The following is a 19,516-nucleotide window of genomic DNA, read 5'->3' as shown; positions in this document are numbered from 1 at the left end:
AGTGCACACAGATTCTTATCCATGCATGCATCTTTTTTTTTTCTTTCACTTTACCAGTCAAACACATTGAGTTGACCTTAAAGCTCTCGTTGTTTTGAAGCCATTTCAGTGAAATAAATAAATAAATATGCTTTAAAATGGAAACCAAAACAAAATGGCAAGTGGCCATTGGTTTACAACTGATTAACAGTTCAGGAATTCACATAAAAAAATCTTCAAACATTGCTGAAGTTTGAATGGAATAATGCAGACATTCTTTTTTTTTTTCTTTATCCCCTAATTTTCTTTGGAGGAAAGCAGATTAGACTTTTCTTCATGTTTTATTAGAATAATTAGAACTGAGAATACTGTGTGGCCAAAACATTTGTATAAAAATAAATGCAGATCAATAATAATAATTGAACATCATTGATCTCACAATGGAGAAATTCACTTCTGCGTTTTAACCTATCCCCTTGGGGAGCAGTGGGCTGCCACTGTGCGGCGCCCGGGGAGCAATCTCGGTTTAGGAGATTAAGAGATTTACTCACTTTTTTAAACCTGCCGCTAATATTTTAACATACCTCTACATCAGTATTAGTAAGCACTGAAATAAAAGTCTATAAAACATTACAACGACATATGAACATTAGTCAATTTTAATGTCCAAAATGCCTTCTCTACAGAGATATCTAGTATCGTTTCAAGCAACTTGTTGCTTAATTAAAACCAGTTTGAATAACACAAAATTTAACAAAATTTTCCTCAGGAATAAATAGTCCTTTTTTTAAATTGAATTGAAGATTATAGTGACTGTTCTTGTTCCAACTGATTTAATGCAGTTTGGGTTGGCTACAACAACAGTCATGTTAAATATGTTGCATGTTAGGAATTAATTGTTCTTCTTTGTGTTCCTTCTTAAGGATAAAGTAAAACATGCTTGATAATTACCAGCTGTTTTCTAGGCTAGTTTGGTTTTTGAAACTTAATTTTCAAAACAGAACTATTTGCGGATTTGGCGTCAGGTTTTAGTCCTGATAGAGGTTTTTGCAAATATTTCAATATTAAATTATTAAACGCATTGAAAAAAGTATAATACTGAATTTTAACACAATTTAATACGAAAATAGTTAAGAAATAAATAATCGCATGTTACGTCATTTGTTTAAAAGTGGGTTTGGTTGCGATGACGTCACCACAGCATGTGACCTACAACAGTCTCTTGTAAGGAGCTGCACTGTTTTGCTGGCAGCTTTCAGTAGTAAGATGGAACTTTCTTATCAGTCCATGAAAATCGCCCATGAAGCACGGGAGGCAGTGAGTTATGTGTGTGTGTGTGTGTGTGTGTGTGTGTGTGTGTGTGTGTGTGTGTGTGTTTTTTATAGTGTCAGGCAAGATGTCACGTAGAACATTAGCTGAAACGTCCTTTAGCTTTAAACGATGCTACACATAGTATAATAATACTTGTAACTTTCAATTTGATGCGTTCATGTCCCCAAATCAAAAAGCTCAGATTAAGATTTGTTTTATAGGATAAGTATTTAAACTCATGTAGTCTTACTTTACATATACATTAGAAAGTAAAGCTTTTAAGTTTCAAAGTTTTGCAGTTAGCTGTGAAGCTAATTATTGAATCGGCGTTTTCTGGTTGCCTAGTTACCGCAACAGACAGGTGATATTTGTGATTATTTGTCTCCCCCTGCTGGTAACATGTGCGTACTGCTGCGATTGTTCACCTGATTCAAGGGAAGAGAACATTGTTGTAGCGCTGCCTTTTTAATAAACCAATAGTTTAGCTGTATTGGGTGGATTTATTTTAAGTATCCTAAATACTGACACATTTGTTGGGTGTGTACAGAAAGAACCAAAAGCGTCACAATAATAATAATCTTAATAAATTATGAGTAACTCATTGTCTACGTGCTAATTTAAATAAAGTTGTAACAACACAACGGACGGGTAGAAATTATATTTATGATAATTTAATGTGGCAATCATTTATTAAATACCCAGTTCAAAATCTAAATGCCAAAACCATGAATAAGGATTTGGTTGTATGAAGGTGGAAAAAGCATTTCTGATTATTTGGGAGTTTATTTAGCAATGCGAGTCTTCATGTGCTACACTGCATCATGACATTATTTCCATTTTCACCATCTCTAACATGTGATTGATTAACCCACAGAGGAACTCATCTAGGGATCAATAACCTTCTCCCATTATATTCGACGAGTTAGGCTGACAGATAAAATGAGTTCATGATCTGCTGCAACTCAGGGCTATTAAAGAAAATAAATACCTAAACAGTCATACACACTTTTAACATGTAAAAAAAACTAAATATAATCAATTATTAATAAATTATTTATGTATAAAACACGTATCTATTGAAATGACTCCAGCTTTATTTAATAATGTGGTGGGTGTTTTGGCCCAGGATACCCTGTCCCTAGGTTCTGGTTATTTTCCTTTACATAAAAACATGTATATTAAACATATTGAATAAATGGCTACTGTACTCTACTATGGGAACGTTTTTGATGATAGGATTTGTTTTTCTTTGGTGATGACACATTTTGCGGTTAAGTCAGCTGCAGTCCTGATCCTGGACTCTGTTGCTGTTCTGCAGGATAAACTCAAGAGAGAGATGAGGAAGAAGAGCATTCTTGTTCTCATTTACCAACACCTGCTTGGGCAAGGGTAGGTATGATTTCTATTTTTTTTTATCAGAATCAGAAATACTTTAATAATCCCAGAGAGAAATTACTGTGGAACAGTACAACTGTTCATTTCTGAATGTATCCTCAATATATAGATAGTAATTCTACCTTAACTTTTTCAAAACAAGTTGAAAAAGCATGCTGGGCCGTATGTGTGTTAGTGTGTACACACAGATTAGGGGAAATCACATCCAATGAACAACATCAGCCACATTTGCTGGCAATTCTATTAAAGTGCATTACAAATAAATTAACCGCTTATTGCAGGAGCTTAATCTGCCACAGAGAAATTTAGAAGCTCTGTTGACTGATTTCTGTTTTTGCCAGCATGCTTCGGCTCATCACCATCCTGCTGAAGGCCCAAGACAGCGCATTGTCAATTTACCAGTGAATCTCCTGGTGTTTTAAAGAGCTGATTTTGTCTCACAGCTTTCCCAGGGCCTATGCATGAGAAACGGGCCCAAAGCATGACAGATCTTCTACTATGCTTGAAAAAGGATTATTTTGTAATTATACATCCAGAGTTTTATCCCAAAACCGCCTGGACTGTTTTTTTTTTTTTTTTGTTTGTTTTTTTGCCAAAAGCTTCAATGTTTGTCTCCTCCTTCATCGTTACATTTAAAGACCCTGTAAATTGACCAAACTTTACATATCATGTATGTAGAACGAGCATTAGGCACGTAAGAAATTTTGAATCACAAGAATTTATTCAAGTTTGGACATTTTCTTCTCAATGTACCTTTTTTAGCCGTGGTTTCTCCAATTTCCTGCCTAGACGAGATGTGGCTTGTTGTACCATTGACTCATTAAAGTCTACTATACAGCAAGAGGAAAGTCTGATTTCCCCCGCCTTTGTAGAGCAAATCTGCCTCTGACACTGCAAGGCAGTCGGACCAATCAGACAACTTGCCTAAGCAGGAATGCAAAATAAAAAATAAAAAAAAGTCAATAAAAATAAAGTTTCTGTTTAGTTGATCTTGTCTGTGTCCCTTTGAAATCCAACGTGTGCGTTGGTATTTGCCCAGCAGGTACACATCAGCTGCAGTAACTCTGGATCAGGAGACCAATGGAGGCGTGAGGAAATTTGAGGTTTGTGATAACGTCGACCTGGAGATGGTGTTCATGGAGTACGAGAATTATCAGTACGTCAAGTTCCAGAAGTATCCCAAACTCATCAGGAAAACAGCGGAACCAGGTGGGGGCGCCGTCTCTGTGCACTGAAGGGATCGGTTCAGTATTAAGGCAGATTTATACTGAACTGACTAAAGGGTTTCTTTTTCTGTAAAGGTGAAAGCAGACAGGTGAAAAGTGCTGCTGTTAAGAAGTGAGTCGCCACATTTTCTCCTGGAACCCGTCTTTTCCGATGTTCCCACTGCACTTCATGTCTGAAGAGGCTGAAAATGTCACGTCTGTTGTGGTCACAGGACTCCCCAGTCAGCTCTGAAGCCTCTTCCCAAAATCGCCCCGTCGTCGTCGTCCCCCCAAAGCGGAAATGCTGCCAAGAAGACGGGCGCCGGTTCACACGTAAACATTTCGCCCGCTTTACGCGCACAAACTCAGACAAGTAAAACAAACGTAACAACAATTGACTGATGCGAAACATTTCCCAGGAAAATAGCAGCTCTGTGGCACCAGAGTCTCTGGATTTAGGGCTCAACACGTTCTCCATCAAACACGGGCCTGTTGGGGAAGCTGACTCGAGCAAGAAGGTACGGAGAAGGAGGATAATGCCACTGAAGGTTCCTTAGGCTGACATTCCTGCAGTTTTGTAGTTTAAAATGATAAAGATCTGAAACAACCCAGAACAAGGATATGTACTACTCTGTGTCGGAATCTGAAGGAGAGTTTTGAGGCGAATCAACTTTAGGCAGACCTTCATCACAGCTGATAAACGCCGCTGGTAAACTGCCGGCACCAAATTCCATGTTAGCGAAGTATTATTTTAAATAGGATTGTACTAAATGGTGTCCAATTGTTCTTCAAGTATATATTTTGGTGAGTAGTGTTCTAGTGGATCTGACGTGCGTTTTTCTTTTCTTATCAAAAGGTCCCAGTTTTACCGAATTAGCTTATTTGCAGCAGTCCGTCTTGCTAAAAGGGTGTCTAACAGTCAACGTTTTTTCATTCACGGCGAGACACTAACGCGGCTGATTATTTAATTCATCTTCTGCTATTATATGTAACAGTTGTTGTTACGTTTGGGTCCAGATGGCTGATGGCAAAGCGGTCTACGATACTGTCAACGGAGCGGCTTTTCAGACAGACTACATGGTAAGCGCACTGAAACCACAGAGAAACCAAAGGAAGAAGCATTGCGTTCGCTATGAACTACAGTTTGATGTAAAACCCAATGAATGTTTTGTGAAAGAAACATAATGTAGGAATATGACTCAAAAGTGCGAGAGTGCTAGTCGTGTCTTTTTATATTGCAGGAGCCGTTGCTGAAGCCCCTTAGTGGCTTTTTTGGGACCAGCGGGGAGATGAGGGAACTTGCTGCAATCATCAGTGAGGTACTGACACACACAGACACAGCGTCCAAACTCTTCATACAGGTAATATATATCTGTAGGCTCTTGTAATATTTAGACAAATATCCCAATTTGCACCTGGCATCCACACGTTCTGTAGCCATCGACAAGCTTCTGTCATACGTTGGTCATCAGTCAGGTTTCTGCACACAGACAAGGAATTTGCACTGCAAAAACAGATCTATAATTAAGTAAAATGTTCTTAAAATTTGTGTTTTTGTCCTTGATTTGAGCAGGTAAATAATATTATCTGCCAATGGAATGAGTATTTTGACCCCTAATATAAGATAATTAGAAATACTGCACTTGAAATAAGATGATGGAGATGAATTGTTCCTATTTTAAGTGCAAGCATATTATTCCATTGGCAGATCATCTTATTTACCTGCTCAGATCAAGGACAGATACACTCAGTTTAAGAAAATTCGACTTATTTTTAGTTCTGTTTTTGCAGTGTGACTTTTGTTCCAATTTGCTGTGACTGTACAGATATTTTAAATATAAATACATACATGTTGTGGGAAATAGAAAACAAAAAGTATTTTTTCTTCTTTTACAAAAGAAGAAATGACAGTTGAATTAGTGCAAATATGCATCATATCGATCGATGGCTAGCTCTATGTAGCGCCCACCTGAAAGTAAAAGTCTGAAACATTTGAGTCATGGATGTGGGCGGTCTAAAGAGATGTAGCTCCCCTTTTTCCTGTCCCTGGACCAGGATGGAAGGGGGGTCAGCCCTGATCACCCTCTCTGCAGACCTGGTTATTTGGCATCATTGTACCTTAAATACCTTAAATACCTTAAAGCTCGCTAAAAATCAACAGCTAGCCCGTTGATATTTTGACACAGCTGAGTGTTTCAACAGAGCGACGATCCCAAACACAAAATTACTAAATGACTTTGTAAGAGATCATGCAGGCTAACAACAACCTTCTGGAATTGCCCAACCTTAAAGCTATCTAAAATGCATGGACTATGTCCAGTGGGAAGTTTCTACAGTCTGTGAATTTTGGGGGTGCCGTGTCATCTGCTGGCGTGGGCCCACTGTTTTCTGGAGTCGACAGTCAACACAGTCAGCGTCCAGCATGTCTTTGATCACTTCGTGCTTCCTTCTGCTGACGAGCTTTATGGAGATGCTGATGAGATGCTGATGCTGACTTGGTACCAGCCCGGCAGGTCCTGCCCACACTCCCTAAATCACCAAAAGCTGATTCAGTGACCGTGTTCAGGTGCTTGATTGGCCAGCAAATGGACCTGACTTTAGCCCCCCAGAGAATCTATGGTTTACTGTGGAGGGGTAAGAGTAGAGACACCAGACTAAACAACGCACTGAAGGCCACAATCAAAGCATTCTGGGCTTTCAGTACACCTCAGCAGAACCACAGGCTAGTGGCCTCCTGATTGTACTGTACGGTGTGACCAGAAATCTCAATATCCTTTTTGTTTCATTCATCTTATGAGAAATCTAAATTTTTTGAGACGCTGAATTTTGGATCTTGATCATCAAAATTACAAGAAATAAAAGGCGTGACATATTTGACTCTGTGTATGAGTTTCACTTTCTAAAAAGATACAAAAAATTATGAACTTTTTCACGATTTCTATTTTTTTTTTTAGCAAACTGTATAATAGTTTGCAATTTAACATATGGTTCTGACTCTGTCCACCAGATAGCAGTAAAGAGCTTTGCTGCGCACAGACTGATCCGCCGTATTAATGAAGGCCTACTGTTCTATCCATATTACTTAAATGACGCTTCATCCTAAAGGACACCCATTTACCCAAGCCTAATTGACCCACAACGTTTTCTTCCAAATGCCCCCCCTCACTCTTTGTGTCTGTGTGTGTTCACCCCTAAAGGACATCTATTTGCACAACCCAAATGTGAGATGGGAGGACATCATCGGTCTGGAGGACGCCAAGCGATTAGTCAAAGAGGCCGTCGTTTATCCCATTAAGGTGAGGCCGGCGCACGCCCGTGGCTGGTATTTCGATTCTGAATACATCTCCTTTAGGGGCTTACAGAGAAGTAGGGCAGCGGGGTCAGGTCAGTTTATTAGACTGACATTAAATCTATATCTGGGATCTTACGGCAACACGTATACACAGATGGATAGACGACAGAGGGAGGCAGGAATGCGCAAACGTGGAAGGCCGTGTAGAATTTACCATACCCGGGCACGTTCACACAAGTTTGCCACTGCGTATGGATGACCGTCACACATTTTTATCATGATCATCCAGACCTTTCGCGTGACAACAAATCAGGCTGTCTGCATCCTCTTGACATTTCCAGATGAAGATGAGGACTGATGTGTCCATCTTCTTACGTATATGGCGCTGGACTCTTTTATTGAATAAAGCCACCTCTCTGTTGTCCCTAACTTCTGTCTCCATTATTATTCATTCTGTCTTATAAGGTCAGGTGGATTTGATTTGAGTCTCTTTACCGCCTAAAATCCAGACTAATTTGTGTCCCGTGGCATTTGGAGCACTGACTCAGCTTTTCGCGTTGCTCCCCGCTTTCACTCGCACATAGCCCGGCTTCTAATCGGTCTGGGCAAAGAGGTGGCGCAGGTAGACAGCAACAATATTGAACAAGAGTTTGATTTATAGGCGGTTTGTGAAGTTATTATTCATTGCTTGCTCTTTCTTGGATTAATCACCCAGCACTCCGTTGACTCTTGCTTTCTTTAATTCCCCCCTGTTTGCAGTACCCACAGCTGTTTACGGGCATCTTATCTCCATGGAAGGGCTTGCTGCTTTATGGGCCCCCGGGTAACACACTGCTCCTATTCACGTGGCTCCCACACCGTTTGCATGTCAAAATCCTATTCCTTCCATGGCTAAACATTTATGGTAGATAGTTTTACAGAGATAAGGCTCTGAATACGGAACCTGCCAAAGTCTATAAGGAGGTATGAGGACAGACATCTAGAGAACGGATGGATGGATGGATGGATGGATGGATGGATGGATGGATGGATGGATGGATGGATGGATGGATGGACACTAGAGATGGATGGATGGATGGATGGATGGATGGACACTAGAGATGGATGGATGGATGGATGGATGGATGGATGGATGGATGGATGCTATAGATGGATGGTACTAGATTATGAATTGATGGATGGATGAATGGATACTAGAGATGATGGATGGATGGATAGATGGATGGATGGATGGATGGATGGATGGATACTAGAGGGATGGATGGGTGGTACTAGATTGTGGATTGATGGATGGATGAATGGATACTAGAGATAATGGATGGATGGATGGATGGATGGATGGATGGATAGACACTAGAGATGGATGGATGGATGGATGGATGGATGGATGGATGCTATAGATGGATGGTACTAGATTATGAATTGATGGATGGATGAATGGATACTAGAGATAATGGATGGATGGATGGATGGATGGATGGATGGATGGATACTAGAGGGATGGATGGGTGGTACTAGATTGTGGATTGATGGATGGATGGATGGATGGATACTAGATAGATGGATGGTACTCGATTGTGGATTGATGGATGTATGGATGGATACTAGTGATAATGGACAGATGGATGGATGGATGGATGGATGGATACTAGAGATGTGGATGGATGTACTAGAGGTAGATGATGGATGGATGGATGGATACTAGAGAGATGGATGAAAACTAGAGATAATGGATGGATGGATTGATACTAGAGATAATGGATGGATGGATTGATGTAGGGATGGATACTAGAGATGTTGGGTGGATGTACTAGAGGTAGATGATGGATGGATGGATGGATGGATGGATGGATGGATGCTAGAGTTAGTGGATGGATGGATGGATGGATGGATGCTAGAGTTAGTGGATGGATGGATGGATGGATACTAGAGAGATGGATTGATGTACAGATGAACATTTAGACTAATGGCTAGGGACTAAAGTCTGGAAATACAGAACTTTTACGACGATACTTTTTCTTATCACTACTTATTCAGACCTGGAAAATACCTCCATACTTTTCCAGACTATGTAGGAAGCCAATGTTCAGTTTTTTTTTTTTCTACCTAAATATAATTTATTTAACACTGTATCACCATGTCTCGTGTACCTAAAGGCACAGGCAAAACTATGCTGGCCAAGGCTGTGGCTACAGAGTGCAAGACCACCTTCTTCAACATTTCAGCCTCCAGCATCGTCAGTAAATGGAGAGGCGATTCTGAGAAACTCGTGCGGGTAGGTTGTCATTCAGCACGTGCAGGCACATCTCAGTTGATCGGGATTTTATTGAAAAGTTTGTTTATTGCAGTAGTGTGTTTTTAAAAAAAGTGATGCGGGTGTCTATGATGGAAAAAAACATTTTTCCTGGCACACAACTCTCCATCAAGATGCTGAGACAGAGTGAGACAACCTCCTTCTGGAGGATGACCTTTAGTGTCTGCTGGCCAAAGGTTTTTCAGGAGTCATTGGTCATCAAAATAAACAAAAATAAAACATTTAAATATGCTGGTAAAGATTCTCAGTCATCCAGGTCATGGTCATTCCAAAAACGTAAAAAAAAACAAAGCAACTGGACTTGCTACAACAAGTCCAGTTGCTTTGTTTTTTTACTTTTTTTGGAAAAACATTTAAATATGTGTTAGGACTGTATGCCATATTAGTTTCATTTTTTGACATTGAAATACATGTATTTTGATGATTTGTACTTATTGAGATGCAGGTGATACACCAGATGATGTGCCTGCATGTTTTACACCTAAATCAGTTTTTTTTCCCTTTTTCTTGCAGGTTCTTTTTGAGCTGGCGAGGTACCATGCCCCATCCACCATCTTCCTGGACGAGCTTGAGTCAGTGATGGGACAGAGGGGTACCAGTTCAGGGTGAGCTCTGCCGCTACGAGTCGCAAACACTGCTGCTGTTTGGTTCAGCGCTTAAAAATAGTCCCAATAGAGCCATCCCTAGCGATAACAGAGACAGTGTAGGTGGAGGAGCTTACTGCCCGATTGGATAGTCTGAGCATAGTCGCTCAGAGACAGAACACAGCGTTAATTTCAATGATCCTGCGTTATGGCCAACAAAATGACTGATACTGATCGAATGAATGTTGTGCGTTTAATGGCAAAAAGGAAGCCTTTCTCAGCAATGGAAAATGAACTGCCAGCAGATTCAGAGGGCAGAGAATTCCCAAAGTATGTAACATATTTTACCTCCTGCAATGAGGGACTGGCTAATATACAGCAGGTTAAAATAGGCCATATTTTGGCTGCAGTGCTTGCTGTTCTCTTATAAAGAAAAGATCAACTAGTGCACTAAATTCAATAGATGGGTTGAAAATATCCAGTATAAAATACAGGGATTTCCAGGGCATGAAGTATACAGTTAATTTGACTTTTTTTGGTGTGTGTGTGTGTGGTGTGGTGGCAGCAGGTGTAGGGGGAGTTAACGAAGCCTGGTTTATCACTTAACCATGTTCTTAGTGTACAATTTTAAAGTGTATAGCACTGAACTTTACGTGAAGAAGGAAAACTGAAAGCATATTTTCTGTCTAAACTTGGTCTAAATTTCTCCTGCACTTGGTTGTTTATATTATTTTAAATGAATTTGACCTTCAAAGTTTACAAAAATATAAAAAATCTCATTCAAATTGCATTTGCTTTGTTTTACTTTTTACTTATACTTTTTATTAGATTACTTGAGTACATTTATTTTTACAGTAATTTTCATACTTAAGTAAAAGACATTTTAGATACTTTAAGACTTTTACTTTAGTAACAATTAGTCAGTGACTTGGACTTTTACCAAAGTCATATTTTGGAGAGGTACTTATACTTTTACTTGACTCCGAAATTTCAGTACTTTATACAACACTGAGTAAGAGGGAATAGAAATCAACTCCACAGAAACCAGGTGTCTGTGTCCAGGAGGGAGCACGAGGGGAGCCGGAGGATGAAGACGGAGCTGTTGATTCAGATGGACGGGCTCGCTACGTCAGAAGACCTCGTGTTTGTTCTCGCCGCTTCCAACCTGCCTTGGTAACGCCCGACATATCCGCATTTATACTGAGCTCTTTATAGCGACTACATGTTGAGTCTGCTGTTAGCTTCCGCAGTGCACTCCGCTCGCATTCAAGTTGAACGCTACCTATCATTTAAAATCTAATTTTATGATGGGGGAGGAAAAAAAGAACTGTGAAAAACGATGTTGTCACATCAGGTTTCAAGGTATTCTGTTGGCATTTTACGTGACGGACCGAAAACAAAGTAGTGCATAATTGTGCTGCGGAAGGAAAAGGAGACGCTTTTCAGAATATTTGACCGATAAACTTCTGTAAAGTGCGGCATGCTTTTATGTTCGGGCAGTTCAGAGACAAAGTTGCAGATGTGTTTAAAGCATCCTTAGGTTATGTTTTCCTACCACGCTATTTAATGTCAGTCTGTTCCATGAAATCCTACCAAAATAATGTCTGCTTGTGACACGGCAGAATATATATATATATATATAAAAAAAGATATCAGCTGTTTTTGTCTCCACCTGCTCGTAACAAAAGCAGCTCTTGTTTCAGGGAGCTTGACAACGGGATGCTGAGGAGGTTAGAGAAAAGGATTCTGGTAAATCTTCCCTCAACACTTGCTCGCCAGGCCATGATCTCTCATTGGCTGCCTCCACTCAGTTCCCTGGGCGGGGTAAAGCTACAGACCGCATTAGACTACAAAAGGCTAGCAGAGGTTGGTTAAAGCTTGCAGGCAAATATCTGCAACATAAATGTGATATTTTTTTTGTTCTGTATTTTAAAACCTAATTCAGTCTGGAATGAAATAACTTCTCGCACGCCTTTCCGCTACTTCCCCTAACGAGAAGCGTTCTTGTGTCCTGACACAGGAGATGGAGGGCTACTCTGGCTCTGATATCAGGTTAACGTGTAAGGAAGCCGCCATGAGACCAGTTCGCAAGATCTTTGACGCTCTGGAGTCGCATTGTGATGGTAAATAATAAAAATATATATGCATTTGTAAATGGTAATCCCTGCAACACTTCTTTGATTCTCCTCTACAGGCGAAATCGACATGCCCGCTATTGAGCTGGGAACTGTAACGACTGCTGATTTTATGGAGGTTCTAGCACACACTAAACCGTCGGCCCAAAACCTGATGGACAGATACACCGCCTGGGAGAGGAAGCACAAGTCGGTTTGATGCTCAGGCTGGAAACATTGGGGCAAATTCGCTTTTTTATTAAATTTACTTTTAGGTATTTGTTGTATATTACATTGTATTACCATTACACGGATATTAAAGTTGTTCAAGAAAGTCTTTTGACGTGTTGAGGGGAACAGAAGCATACTAGAATAATCAAATAAACCTTCTTAACAAACAGCCAGCTATCATTCTTTAGAGCCACCATTGCTTTATAAGACCTCTACATGTAGTACGCTTACATTTACAGTATTTATTTTAAACAGTTAGACAGAGCAAAATGTTCCAACTAAACATTTCTTTTCTGAGGTTACAAATGTTGTTGTTTTTTTTAAATCAATCAGCATGTGTTAGCTTTAATATCATTTTCCAAAATGTTCCTGCAGCAACTTTTTGTGGGGAGGGAAAAGCTGCGATTGATGATTTGTGCAAATGAAACGGGAGTGTAGGAGACGATTGTAGCTTATAGCAGATTCTGCAGGATGTGTTCAACGGCGTCGGGGAAGCTGTTGCATGTCAGGTAAGGAGGGGGGTCCGTTTTCTTTTCATCGCCGTCTCTGTATTTTCCTGAAGCGTGAGAAGATGGAGGTATCAGAAACAGAGTTTATAAAGAGACCCTATAGACACATATATGGAGGATATATAAAATATCTAAATACATCTAAGAGGAACAGGAGGATGGAGGGATAATAGCAAGGAGATTTCACTCATCATCCCTTCAAATGGCATAACAAAATAATACTCCAAACATCACTTTGCATAAAACGTCTTGCAAATGTGTTGATACCCTTTGTTCTTGAACTTTATTTAGCTCCGTCCATCTTCCCATCACTAACTAGCTATTACTATTTGGATAGAGTGTTTAAGATGATGTGTCTTGTTTCTTTTCTAGCATGTAAGCCAAAAAGTTTAAATTCCTGCTGTTCTCTCTAGAGCACCTGCTTCCACCTGCTGTGTCCACAACAAGACTCGATTCAAACTGCTCACGGCTTCTTCTCAACGTTACACTTGTCTTCTATCAAGACTAAATGCATTCAAGCTCACGGTTGTAACAAGACAAGATGTGAACAGTTTAATGGGGTATGACTACTTCTGTACAGCAGTGTGTTCACGTGTAGAACTAAGGGACCATCGGCGACGTTTGATCAAGCTCACCTGTTCTGACGAGAATACCCAACATTCCTGCATTCTGAGCCCCCCCTACATCGTCTCTGGCGTCCTGCAGAAAGCAAAAGTCAAAACAAGGGTTAGAGCTGGGCTGCGTATACAAAGTGTATATTTGAGTCCCACCAGCAGCTTCATGGGCATTTAGAATGATTCTCTGTGTTGTGTGTAGGTGAGACATCTACATATATACTCACATCTCCGATCATGACAGCTTCACTGGGGCTACATCCTAAATCAGACAAGGCCTATTTAAAGGACGGAAAATAAGCAGAGTTCATTCAGAGGGCAATTATTACAAGGGTCCTACACATTTTATTTCAAAATGTCTGATTTTTCCTCATTTCCAGATTCCTCAGCTCGCTGTGAATAGTGGATAGATGTACTTGTAGATGATGGATGGATAGACTGACGGGTCAATGGATAGATGGTTTAACAGAATAGAAGGCTGATAGAAGGCAGAGATGATAAAAGCAACAAAAACTGTTGGGAGCCATTTTAGATATAGATCGTGGAGACAATTTCCAGAATTAACCCGACCAGAAGGATTGCTGCCCTACTTTTCTAGACTTTCTAAGATTGTGTAGGCACTCTGTTGTGAGTTGTTAAAACAATTAAAAACTTCACCTGTGTGAAAAACGCCTTTTCAGGCTTTCCCACCACTGTAGCTTTACAGTCTGCGGCGTACTCCAAGCCCGTCACAAAGGGTCCGGGGCCAAGAGCCAAACCGTCTTTGCGTTTGTAGTAACGAGCCTTATGAATGGCAATAAGAGGAGCTCCATCCAAAATCATTCTGGAGAGAAACGGACATCAAACACGTTCGAAAACACTGATGAATGAAACCGTGTTCCTGAAACGGCCGAGAAGCAAAGCTACAGCTTCCCACCTGAAAGCCCTGTTGAGAGTTTGGTAGTTGAAGTGATCCGGAGCGAGTCCGATGACGACCGCGTCTGGCTCTGAAGTGTCGATGCCTGCGGAAGGAAGGACTGAACATCGTGGACTCGTCTTCCTATCATCTCATCTGCCTAGTTCGGACCGTTACAGACTGGCAACGAAAACAACTTAGAAAGTGGAGATGAATTTGTGACACAGAGAAATCATTTTTTAACAAAAAGGGTCAGAGATCGTTTAAGCAGGTACCAGTGAAGTCTTCCAGAGCGCTGTCCTCCACCAGCAGCAGCGGCCTGTGCTGTTTCTGCTCCAACAGACTCCTCGCTGCACTCAGAGACGTGAAGATTTCTTTTTCCTGCCGTTTCGGAGAAGCACAGCGCCCCAGACTGATTCACTTCATGTAAAGCTTCTCTTTAAGTGATTATAGCTTCATCTCTATACGTTTGTTAATGGTGGAACAGTTCATTTATTCCTGTAATTCAGTTCAAAAAGTGGAATTCCTGTATGAAATAGATTTACTACATACAGGGTGATATATTTCAAACATTTATTTCCAGACAGGCACAGAATCTAAACTCTGAGGTCCAGCGTGAAGTTTCCACACAATGGACCGCACCAGGTGATTTGGGAAGCCGTGCCAACTGTTGCTGTTGGTCTATTATGTTATCAAATCGAACGTCAACATAGATGTCTACTTGGAAGCTCTAAAATGGCTGAGATCTCACCTTTGAGATTTCATTCATATGGCTCCTGGCCAAAATATCAATACCTGGTGTAGCGACCATTTATTTTTATTTTATTTATTTTTTAATTCATATTCATAATCTCTTCTTTGCATACGTCAATTCTACTTTTCTTAACTATCTTCACTCCACTTGATTGTTACCAAGACCTAATGGGTGAATTTCTTACTTGTGAGATCAATAAAGTTTATGTTGTTCTCTTCTTTTCCTCTCCTCTATTTTTGTCACCTTTTCTCCCTTTTAGCATTGTGTGTCATCTTTTTCTCTTCCTTTTTTTCTCTTCTACCTTCCCGTTTCTGTGTCCATTGAATGTGAAATAGTCCCAGAATAAAATCTAATAAAGTTTTTTGCATATATAAATCAAGCAGAGCACTATGGCTAAAGCAGCAATTCTCCACTTGTGAAAGTAAAATCTGTTGGGCTCTCTTTGGCACTAAGACAACAATTCTTAATGCTACACTGCCACATAGAACACATAAAAAAAGAGTTTGTCTTATCTTATCACTGTGCTTGATTGAACATGGAAAGTAGACTTACCAAACATTTTAATAACATTCATATTTTTTTAGATGTGCTGGTATTTCTTAGCTAAGAACAAAATAAAAAATATTGATATTGATATTTCACCTGGATATCAAAGTTGAGTTGTTGCAGTCGCTCCAGTAAGATCCTCTTACATTCCTTTGTCGTGTTGGTCACAAACTTCACGGCGACAGATGCCTGCCGTAACCTGCCGGCGGCACAGCAGGAGAGAACATGGTAAAAAGAAAATGCCAATTTAGAAGTCTGCTATACAGAAGGCTGTATAAAATGTGCAGCACGGTTAGGGGGGGCGCTTTGTTTGAATCGGGCGTTTGCTAAAGACAGGAAGTGTGAATAGTGACTCTGGATGTGGGATTCACCTGTTGAGGGCGTCCTGCGCCCCGGGCACCGCAGTGTCCTCTATGTGTAGAGTTCCACTGAGGTCTATGAGCACGGCCTTCAGAGCCCGTCTCCCTGCCATGCTGGACGCCTGAAAGGGAAAACATGATGTCTGTGAGAAGAGCTTCCGTGGAAAAAATAAAAAAATAAAATTATATATATATGCAAAAGAGATTTGGAAATCTGACTTAAAAACAACCGTAAATAAAAACTGACTAATAGCTCATAAATGATGAAAGTAAGAATCTGTGACCATACAACAAGGACACCAATAGGAGCAGTTCAGATAACAGATTAAAGCAGCTTGGACTCTGGTTCGAAATTCTGATTTTCGACGCAGCCAAAGATGACGGCGGTCTCCTGCCCTGTTTAAAAAAAAGCTTATTCTTCCATCATAATTTATTATTCCAGAGATCACATTTCTGTCATAATCATAATTCTCATCGGTAATGGCGGAATTTATCAGATTATAGCGTTGATCGAAACCCAACGTCAGGACATACTGAGAGGATTACTGACCCGTTTCGTGTATGGGCTCCTGCCTGGAATCCAGATTGTTTTATTGGTATTTGATTTTAAACTGTGATCCCCTTTTATTTAGACATACTTGGATTTCTGTCATGTAGTTATCAGTTTGATGCTGCAATTAATGCTCTTAATACCCCGCTAAAGACGTTTACTAAGGCCCAGTCACTAATATTTGTATTTATCTCCACTGATCAACCGAACTGTCAGGGAAATGCCAAACTGAGGCTTATTGTTTGTATGTGGGGGGGTGTATGCAGAGAGCAGTTTTACTCAATACATTTCTTCCTTATTCTGTTTGCAATATTGCATCTTTTAGCTGTCTATGTTTGCAAAGAAAAACTATGATATAGTATTTGTTTCACACATTTGATTAAATCAGATCCTTATTAAGTACAAAAATAATAGCTGTAAACATAACCTCTATCAAGTCGATTTATTTGTCTTGTTTCTTGAGTTATTTACAAACACTTTGTTTCACATTTCTGTTTGCAAAAATACTTACATTTCTGGAACGTTTATTGTTTTTCTCACCATACAACATCAAAAACCTCGGTGTTTTATTGGAATTGTATGTGACAACCCAACAAAAAAGTGGTGCATAATCATGAAGTGGAAAGAAAAGCATACATGGTTTTAATTTTTTTTTTTTTGTTTTGTTTATGAATACAATAAGAAATCTATGGCATGCATTTGCATTCAATACATCTGGGTCAAGACTCTGTAGAACCACCTTTTGCTGCAGGTAAACATCAATTATTCAGTGGAAGGTTTCCGGCAGCATTGCACATCTAAAGACTGAACTTTTTTAACAACTCTTCGCAGAAAAAAATCCAAGCTCAGGCAGAATGGAGGGTGTCTGTCTGTCTGTGAACATCGATTTTTGAATCTTGCCAAAAATGCTTGAATTTAAATCCAAACCCTTTTAGTGTATGAATAGCTTGTATATTTTAGCTCTGAACCTGTTTACGGTCATTGTCCTGAGAAGTTGTGATGCAGTTTCAGCCTTTTTCAGCCTCTAACATGTTTTCTTCCAAGGCTGCCGTGTGTATATAGCTCTGACCTCCATCCCGTCCACTCTGACCTGATGCTCTGCCTCTGCTAAACAAAAATGGATCTCTCCAGGTCCTAATGATTTTTTGGAGTTGATGACTGAGCAACACTTTTCATATTTTAGCTGCTGGATTGAACAATGCTGTGTTCCGCCAGGCCTTTATTTCTCCACTTATGTCCAAAACTGGCAGTCCACTTCACAATTATGTGCTACTTTGAAATTATCCACCACATAGAATCCCAATTATATACAGTTATTTGCTGTTGTAATGGGAGAAATGTGGTAAAGTGAAGGGGCGTGGGTACTGTAGTAAGGCACTGTATGATTTCAGATCACAATTACATTAAAAAATGAATGCTATATGTATACCAATCGTTTTTAAAACACAGGTAAGTCTAGCTCTCTTAAAACAACAGAATTAGGAAGAAAGGTTGTCACAACACTGAAAAAGGTCACTTTAATATCATTGCTTTGCAGTGTGTCTGTAATATCAAAGAAAGACTTGTTTACTATCTTAAGTAGTCCGTTGAACTGCTTAGTCCAAACGTATCACCATATTTAGTTTGGGAATATTTTGGGTGTTTTTAAAAACCACTAAAGAATGCAGAACCTAAAGAGAAAACCCGTTGTTAGAGCTCCACAGTCAGACACTAGTAAGACGAAATGAACAAGAGTGCTTGTTTCTCTCCTGCTGATTTCCTCCTGTCGACTTGCAACCGCTGATATTTGAGCAGTAACGGCTAAAATGCTTGTTAATTGTTAAATATTCCCGTTAGAAAAACGACAGAAACACAAAAGATCAAAACTCGACAGCACAACAGACGAGAAAGCCACACAAGGAGCAACCTTCACCTTAGTGCAGCAGCGCTCTTCCTTCTTCCTGTTGACGTCTCTTCTTCGTCCACCTATAGCAGCATCTCAGTGTTCAGCTGCTCTCTGCTGCCCCCTGCAGTTGACGCGACGCAGCCTCGCCTTTACACAATTCCTACGCTAAAATTTTCATCACGCACACTACATTATGCGGCTTGTTGGATTTAAAACTATTTTTTTGCATCACTGGGTTATTTTTCTGCTTCAGTTTCACTATATAATATTATTTTCCTCCACAAACTAATAGCGTTTAATCAGTTAAGAGGGTTAGCCTTAACCACATAATCACCCAGTGGAATAATAATAATAATAGTAATAAAAACATATGTGTCCCATCAAACTAACAACCAACAGATGTATCGCATTAGTAGGTCTTTGAGATTTAACACAGATGGGGAGCATTACCAGAGTGATAAGAATATTCCCCGCATGACGCCAGACAACACTGATCCAATCCTCTTTTTATCTCACATCCAGAGTGAATAACACAGTTGTTTATCCCCCATTACATGAGTTCACTTTGTTTTATATATTAATTTCCGTGAGCAGAATCCCACGGACCTAATCTCGCATTTATATTAATTTGTTATGGTAAAATATCCAGAATTATATTTATCGTTTTTAGTGAATTGTTTTGCCTCTGATGTATTATGCCCAACCCCCACCTATTTTTTTATTGTATGTTTCCTCGTCAGTTCAATTAGTAATGTTTTTTTTCCCCATTTTTCTTTGATGCACTTGACAAAACTACACAGGGGTTTTAAGTTAGAGAGAGGTATACAATTTTAGTAAACAGACAAACTTTCATGCTTGAGATTTAGCTAGGAGTGAAACTGGCCTATATATTGAAGTTATCAACTACCTTTTATCATACTGAATTTACAAATATATATATATATATACATAAAAGATGTTATAGTAATTTCTGACTCCT

General features: G+C 39.8%; 2 protein-coding genes across 2 annotated transcripts; one reads left to right on the top strand and one right to left on the bottom strand.

Annotated features, from left to right (window-relative positions):
* The first annotated feature begins 1,179 nt into the window (after positions 1–1,179).
* On the top strand, positions 1,180–12,436 carry katnal2 (katanin p60 subunit A-like 2). The gene is made up of 16 exons (XM_036140101.1): positions 1,180–1,296; positions 2,609–2,679; positions 3,728–3,894; positions 3,987–4,023; positions 4,124–4,223; positions 4,310–4,408; positions 4,908–4,970; positions 5,132–5,209; positions 7,088–7,186; positions 7,942–8,005; positions 9,339–9,457; positions 10,010–10,101; positions 11,143–11,253; positions 11,784–11,946; positions 12,101–12,203; positions 12,275–12,436. Exons 1-16 carry the CDS (start codon positions 1,246–1,248, stop codon positions 12,412–12,414), a joined length of 1,557 nt encoding a protein of 518 aa, XP_035995994.1. The 5' UTR covers positions 1,180–1,245; the 3' UTR covers positions 12,415–12,436.
* A 166-nt stretch (positions 12,437–12,602) lies between these two features.
* On the bottom strand, positions 12,603–18,683 carry hdhd2 (haloacid dehalogenase-like hydrolase domain containing 2). Its single transcript, XM_012867039.3, has 9 exons — positions 18,565–18,683; positions 16,115–16,224; positions 15,840–15,942; positions 14,719–14,824; positions 14,465–14,549; positions 14,206–14,371; positions 13,776–13,826; positions 13,570–13,633; positions 12,603–12,981 (listed from the first exon to the last, which is right to left on the bottom strand). Exons 2-9 carry the CDS (start codon positions 16,213–16,215, stop codon positions 12,878–12,880), a joined length of 780 nt encoding a protein of 259 aa, XP_012722493.2. The 5' UTR covers positions 16,216–16,224; positions 18,565–18,683; the 3' UTR covers positions 12,603–12,877.
* Between the last annotated feature and the right edge of the window lie 833 nt (positions 18,684–19,516).

The sequence above is a fragment of the Fundulus heteroclitus genome, chromosome 8 (assembly GCF_011125445.2).
Source record: "Fundulus heteroclitus isolate FHET01 chromosome 8, MU-UCD_Fhet_4.1, whole genome shotgun sequence".
Taxonomy (NCBI): Eukaryota; Metazoa; Chordata; class Actinopteri; order Cyprinodontiformes; family Fundulidae; genus Fundulus; species Fundulus heteroclitus.
The sequence above is the reverse complement of the archived record's forward strand: the minus strand, read 5'-3'. Positions and strand labels throughout refer to the sequence as shown.